This window comes from Cynara cardunculus, unplaced genomic scaffold (genome assembly GCF_001531365.2).
Source record: "Cynara cardunculus var. scolymus isolate 2C unplaced genomic scaffold, CcrdV1 Un_Scaffold_10140, whole genome shotgun sequence".
NCBI classification, from domain to species: domain Eukaryota; kingdom Viridiplantae; phylum Streptophyta; class Magnoliopsida; order Asterales; family Asteraceae; genus Cynara; species Cynara cardunculus.
The window spans coordinates 3,954-11,352 of NW_020205560.1; the positions used below are offsets into that span (position 1 = coordinate 3,954).

Sequence of the window (7,399 nt, forward strand, 5' to 3'; positions counted from 1 at the left end):
GCCTTTGAGTTTTGAGTATGACACAAGAAAAGAGTTAAAACATTGTGCCATACTTGGTGAAAGCTTTAGCACTTAAAGTAAATAAGAAAATAAGTGGTGTTGCTACTCTTAAGGGGTGAGTGTGCATTGCATGCCACCACTTTGATAACATGCTAGTAACTCTTTTGTAGTAAAATAAGTTGTCTTGAATGCGAGTGTGCATTTGATATTTCTACAAGTAATTCTATTGTTTTAGTTATGTAATTTATTTATCATTTTGTCTGTGCCAAACTGACAAGAAAGATGAATTTTTGAATAATGATTTGATGTCTATCCTTTTATTATACAAGGCCATATATATAGGGTATTTACAAGAGATAAAGGGAAACTAAATCAAGGAAAGGATACAAAAAAGATAACGATAAAGAAGGTAACAATATCCCATAGTTATAGAAATTATATTCCATAATGATAGGGATTCCTTCTAATCTATAATATGTACATTTCGACACTCCCTCTCAAGCGAAGGAATAGATGTATTCCATTCCCAGCTTGGAAATAAGATCATGAAAACTCGAACAATTTAAGGCCATCTGTTAGAACATTAGCTAGTTGACTCTTTGAGGGCACAAAGCACGTGCACACTAAACCTCCTAGTTTCTCTTTAATGAAATGCCGATCTACTTCAATATGCTTTGTCCTATCATGTTGAACGGGATTATGAGCAATATGATAGCAGACTTGTTGTCGCAATAGAGCTTCATTGGACCTTCCTAGTTGATTTGGAAATCATTTATAATAATTTTCAACCATAATAACTTACATAACCCGTGAGAAATGGCCCTAAACTCTGATTTTACAGAAGACCTTGCCACCACATTTTGCTTCTTGCTTCTCCATGTCACCAGATTACCTCCAAGGAAAATGCAATATCTTCAGGTCGATCTATAATCCAGTTTAGAACCGGCGTAATCAGCATCGGTGTAGGCTTCGAGAGTAAGAGTTTCATTTGTTTGAAAAATGAAGATTATCACAATGAATTATTAAGAACATACGAATAAGAATACACGTACCCGTCTCCATTAGTTAGGCTTGAGTATGAAACGTAGATCCGAGATTATGGCTTTCCTCAACGCAAAATCCTTGATGTCCTTCCAATGGGGAGAGAATGAACGTATTGATTTTGGTRTGTGGGAACCATAACCCTAGTCGTCTTTATATAGARTTGTAATTAGGGTTCCCATTAAACCCTAATTATAACCTAATGGGCTTCCTCTCATTAAGTCCATACTAAATTGGGTTCTAATGGGCTCTCTTTAATTAATCACATAATTAGCCCATTACTTAAATAGCGTAATATAATTATATAATAATATGTAAGCTCATAATTATTATTGGATTTATAAATAAATCCCAACATCATTCTCCTTAAATAGAATGCCCTTCCCTTGATTATCTTTCAAGTAATGCAAGTACCATGTAGGCTGCTTGAAGATGAGATTCTCTTGGATCGTACATGAACTGTAATCTTTCGGTTGCTAGGGCATGGAGTGTAATTATGAAAAAAATTGGAAAATGTCATATGATCAGTGGCATTATAATCTATTATCCATGAGTTGACAAGATTACTCGAGGCATTCAGACAAAAAGGAAAAAGTGGTTTACCTGAAAGAGTTAAAGAGCAAGTTTCCTTTGACTTCTCGAGAGAACCTAAAAAATTCTTTAACCTCTCAATTTCTTCGTTGTTGAACTCTTCTGTTGCTGAATTCTCCTCCGGTTTGGATTGCTCAACAATGTGTGCTTGAGATCTCTGCTGCCTCCATTTAGGCTTTTGTTTCCCCCCATGGGTTCCCCATCACAACTTTGTTGTCCACCATGGTTTTCCCATTCTTTGTTGGGTGGTTTCCCATTTAACTTCCAGCATTTCTCTTGAATGTCTTGGTTTATTGCAGTAAGTGCACCAAAGACTATCTCTGTTCTCCTGAGTTTCTTTACCCCCGAACTTGGACAGATCTCTCATCTCCTTCTCTTGTTGGTTGGTCCTTGTTGCTAGGGCTGATCCGTCAGCTTGTGGTTCAAGCATGAATTCCTCCTACTTTCTTCTATTCTGATCAAAGAGATCACTTCTTCAAGTGATGGTGTGTCTTCTTTGCCAAGTATTTGAATCCTGACTTGATCAAATTCAGGATTTAAACCAGCCAAAAAATTATAGACTCGGTTTTTTTGAATGAAACTTTATAAGATAGTTGCATCTGTAAGGCACTTCATCTCGAAAATTTGATAAGGATCAAGTTCGTGCCACAAATTTTGCAATATATTTGCATATTTAGTGACAGATTTGTTTCCTTGCTTTGTGGCTGAGGTTTTAACCTTGATCTGGTATACTTGAGCCGCATCACGAGCCTTCGAATAAGTGCGGCAAACAAACTCCCATATCTCTTTTGCAGTGGAGAGAAACATGCATGTGTCACTGATCATTGGGTCCATAGATTCCCATAGCCATGACATTATCATGGAATCTTCCTCATTTCAAGTTCCAAATGTTGGCTCATCTACAGCAGGACCTGCTTCAATGAGGTGTTTGAGTCTCCCTTTGCCCTTCAGGTATGTTCGGACAAATTGAGACCACTTGAGATAGTTTTTTTCATTGAGTCGATATGGTGCCTGGATATTCTGCAGATGTCCAATTTTTTGGACAAAATTGGACTCATCGGAGGAGTTAACAATGGTGGTGTCATTATTTGAGGTTTTGTCATGATGAAGGAAAGGGAATTGCAAAAGAGAATAAAAAGGTCGTTCAATCAAAGGAAATACAACAATTAAGGCTGTTTGATCAGAAACACTTGCAACGATGAAGGTTGCACACACTGGGAAGAGCAATTTAGGCTGAAATAAAATAGAACAAGGGTTTTAGATTTCTGAGAGAAACCTAAAGCTCTGATACCATGACAAGAAAGATGAATTGAATAATTATTTGCTGTCTATCCTTTGATTATACAAGGCCATATATAGGGTATTTACAAGAGATAAAGGGAAACTAAATCAAGGAAATCAAGTAAAAGATACAGAAAATATAATGATAAAGAAGGTAACTATATCCCATAATTAGAGAAACTATATTCCATAATTATAGAGATTCCTCCTAATCTATAATATGTACATTTCGACACAAACAAACAAGGAGCTGTCCAAGTCATTCAGACAGGAGGAAGAACCATCTGGTCAGCAGGAGGCGTCCAGACCTCAATCTATTATGATAACCTGATTAGTTGAATTGCTTCTTTTATCTCAAAGTTTTGTTTTCTTTTCGGATGAGAAGCAATCACATGTTTGTGCCTGGGGGTCTTGACTCCAAATTTCTCTTACAAATGATTGCAGTTGCTTACATGCTAACATATTATGTTATCTTGTTTTTGTTTAAACTTTAAGACAGATTCTAACCTCTCTCTCTCTCTCTGTGTTGAAGTATTACAAGTCCTACTTGCAGTGTCTTACAATTCCTATACTTTTTGCTGGGTTTTATCTTCCCCAGGTGAATTGAAATTCTCATATTTTGCAGCTAACGAGCTTGCATTTTAGATCTCAATTTGTCAGGAAAAACCGTAATTTTGTTCTTGTTGTAAACTGTACAAGTGCTATGTAGAATCTGACTGCTTGTTCTGTACTCGAAGCCGCTATTGGTCAATGAAACAATTACTGTTGAACAATTTTCTTGTAATACAAAGAATGGCTTCTACTGTTATTAACAAATTTATCCTCTAACATCCATAAATAAGATGATGTCGCTCGAGAACTATTGGTCATGTGTAATTGCTGATGATCAGGTAGCCATTTATCTAGTTTTGATGATATCAAGTTTTCATTATTTGTAGTTGTTGGTAGGGGTGTTAACAAGCCGAGCCGAATCGACTCGAGTAGCAGGTTATTCTAGTTTGGCTCGAAAAACACTTTACCAGCTTGAGCTCGAGTTCGAATATTTTTTCAATGTTCGAACTCRAGCTCGATACCTGTTATGGGCTTGAACTCGAGAACGRCTAGCTCGGTTTTTGGCTCGACCTCAAATTTTTTTACTCGAGCTTTGGAACGAGCTGAGTCTAACATTGGTGTTATGGAGCTCGACTCGTCAATTAGACGAGTTTTAGTGTGTGTTCGAGACTCGAGCTCGATATTTATTAAGCTTGAGCTCGAGATACATGAGCTCGTTAAAAGCTCAACTTGTTAACACCCCTAGTTGTTGGACTCAGCTACTAGTGTAATTTCAGTGATTTTCTCCTATCATTTCAGTTTGTTTTAGTTGCAAGYCCTTTCATATATTATTGCTCTMATGTGGTTGGCTGATAAACACTTGATTAGTCATTAAATTTTCTCAGTAGGAACATGTTAAACTCAGATTTTAATAATTCTTTTGCAGGGAAGTTTGCTATACTGGGCAGCTAATAGTTCTTTAACCCTTGTTCAGGTTGGTTTTAATTTTCTAAGACCTCACTGYTTATGAATCCTAACAATTTGGCTCTTGACTTTGATGCTGAAAACTATCCATGCTAAAATTCCACTATCCAGAATAGAGCACCCTTTGTTTCTATGAGTATTTGGTTTGTACTATCCTATAGCTTTCTTACTATAACTGGTAAATCAATCTGGCAGCAATTAGCTTTCAAGCATCCACTTGTTCGTGAGAAGTTAGGATTACCTGACAAGTCAGCTCCAGTGGATCCTAGAAACTCTCGTGAAATGGATGGACTAGAAGCCACGTTCACGGTCCCTTTAGTTAAAAAACCTATTCAAGGCCTATCAGTGCTAGAACTTTTTAACGTAAGTGTTCTTTTTCATTTTAGGCTACTTTGTTTTGCTGATTTCAGTATCAAATTGAGGTGCTTCATTTTCATCTTATTGTTTACAGCTCTCTATCAAACACCTATCAAAGGGGGAACAAGATAGAGCAGTTCGACTTCTAAGGTAATTTGTTGCAGTTTTCAGCAAATTAGTTMAAATAATTTTAACATAAATTCTTTTTTCTCAGTAACGGAGATTCAATCTATTGTTGTAATCCAAATGTTATACATTAATTACAGATTGGCACTTGAAAAGGACCCTGAATATGCCAGAGTATTGATCGTTATGGGGCAGCTATTGATGAAGGATGAAAAATTGGCCGAGGCTACTGAATATTTGGAACGTGCTATCTCCAAAGTATGGAACTCTATGTTCACTATATTGATTTTTCCAGATTCATTGGTCAAATTTCTGCTATCTTTAATGAAAATTTTCGTTATAGTAATCATCTTCTTTTAGCAGCTTCTTCTCACAGGCCATCCAACAGAAGTTGAGGAAATTGATCATTTAATTCTAGCATCTCTGTGGGCAGGTGTGGCTCTTGCGAAGCAGGTGGAGCATTTTTTGATGTGTTTGTTTGTTTACCATACTTTAGATTTTACACCAATTTTCAGAATTCAGAGGGTGATTAAAAGTGGTTTAAAATGTATACATCTAGAAAAAATAATAGAGAAAAGATGTGAAATTGCATGCACAAACTGGCCTTTAGCATTCTACTTCATCCTCTCCGAAAGAGGTATGTTTCAATTTCTGCTATTGAACCTAGTAATCCAAGAATGATATGAATTTTACTACAAAGAGAACACCAGATGCCTGTACAAAGTTTATAGAAGTTAATTTTGTTTTTCACATCAATTTTGAGGTTGAAAACTAGTTTGATGTATCTCTTCTATCCAGGGTTGTCGGAAGTACTTCCATTTTTAGCATGTTTGCCTGTACCCTCCTGTTTTTTGTTTAGTACAGATTTCTGGTCTTGGGCAGGGTAAAGTTGCAGAAGGAATCGTACACCTAGAAAGAATAGCAAATATGAAAGAGCCAGAGGATACGAAGAGCAAAACCCATTATTGTGATGGTTTGTTTATGCTTTCAAGGTAAGAATGGTATCACCAAATCGTTCTTTTGGCAAGAAAATTATCCCCTGTGTCCAAAACAAATACAACAATTTCCTTTTCCTTCGCTTCAAAATAAATGCAACGTTTCCTTTCTATGTAAAAATTCAATTCATTGTCCTTAGTAGTCGTTACCAAATATTGGCAAGATTAATTTTGGTGAACAAGAATTCCCCTAATGTGCTCTTATTGTGAAACATTTATAGATATTTTGCTGATAGTCAAACACTCTCGTTAAGGTATCTGTTTTTCTTTCTTTCTATTTGCCTTGCTATTTCTTTYTGGTCTAGCTTTTCAGTTTTTTCACAAGTCAGTATTTCTCCCTTTCATGCGCTTTTTCGATACCCCGTGGGTCTTCACTRAAACTACCATTCTACTCTTTAGGGCAAAATTCAAGTCTGCTTACATCTTACCCCCAGACCCCGCCTCCGGTTTGGTAAACTGGTCTAGTTTGGTTTTGGTTTTTCTCTCATTCAGATATGTTTCAAGTCAAGTTGCAATTTTTTGGACTGATGGAGTATATTTTATATGGACTCTACATTTATGTTCTATTTTTCTTTAAATTCATGAAACTAGTTTGTTATTAATCTATCTTTGTATATCTACAGTCGCTGATAACACTGACATATTTAATATAATTTCCAGTGCTTTAGCAAGCATAGGACGCGATGCTGAGGCGGCAAAATATTTGCAGATCTTAACTACTTATGATCCAGCTTACGCTACATACTTGAAAGATCTTGAAAGCAAAGACAACAATTTTGCAGAGGATCTTGCAAATAGCAAGAGAAAAGATTACTGAGAGCACATTTCATAAAAAAGAGTTCAGTTTTCTCTACAAAGGTATGAAAAGTTCATTATAATCTGTCACCCTTTCAACAATTTGGATGGCATAATTGCACAAAAGTATAATATATATTTTTATTTTAGGCATCATACTTTCAAAATACATAAATAAGACTGTTCGCTTTGAATCTAGTAGAACAGGTACCTTGTTTGACTTCTAAAGTCAGAGCATTAGTTAYTTTAGTTCGTTGGTTCTTGATAAGGCACAATAACTTTTTTGTACCTCTTGTTMTTGTGGTAGAGGAAAGGTCTGCGTACATGCTACCTCTATATAAGATATGTTGGGTTGGTTTTGTTTGGCTCTTGCTAGATGATGTAAATTGGCTAATTTCTTTCAAAGCGTTTGACCATCAAAGTCAAATCACTTGTTTTGTGATTCTAGCTAAAAGAACTGTTCATTGTTGAGTCAAATTGTGGTTACTTGCATACAAAGGGATTTATGTTGGATACATTGGCTTTGTTTGGTTTACAGACAGTGGAACCGAGTTCATTGTGATGTATCAAAATCAGATCCTGGATTTTCTGCTTGTGTTAAGCCAGAAGATGTTAGAGCTTCTGATTTGATTCTCTCTTTACTTCACTGAAAATAGTCTACACATAGCTTGGGAAATGGATGCAAGACAAACCAGGAT

The 7,399-nt window shown here is 36.1% G+C and overlaps 1 protein-coding gene across 2 annotated transcripts; it reads left to right on the plus strand.

Moving 5' to 3' along the window:
- Positions 1 to 1,747: 1,747 nt before the first annotated feature.
- LOC112505363 (ALBINO3-like protein 3, mitochondrial) lies at positions 1,748 to 7,123 on the plus strand. 2 transcript variants are annotated; one of them, XM_025109279.1, is made up of 8 exons: positions 1,748 to 3,803; positions 4,391 to 4,438; positions 4,624 to 4,791; positions 4,880 to 4,935; positions 5,052 to 5,169; positions 5,272 to 5,364; positions 5,794 to 5,903; positions 6,567 to 7,123. In XM_025109279.1, exons 1-8 carry the CDS (start codon positions 3,756 to 3,758, stop codon positions 6,721 to 6,723), a joined length of 798 nt encoding a protein of 265 aa, XP_024965047.1. In that variant the 5' UTR covers positions 1,748 to 3,755; the 3' UTR covers positions 6,724 to 7,123. The 2 variants fall into 2 exon arrangements, with proteins under 2 accessions (XP_024965047.1, XP_024965048.1); XM_025109280.1 differs by having other exon boundaries at positions 5,275 to 5,364.
- Positions 7,124 to 7,399: the final 276 nt, after the last annotated feature.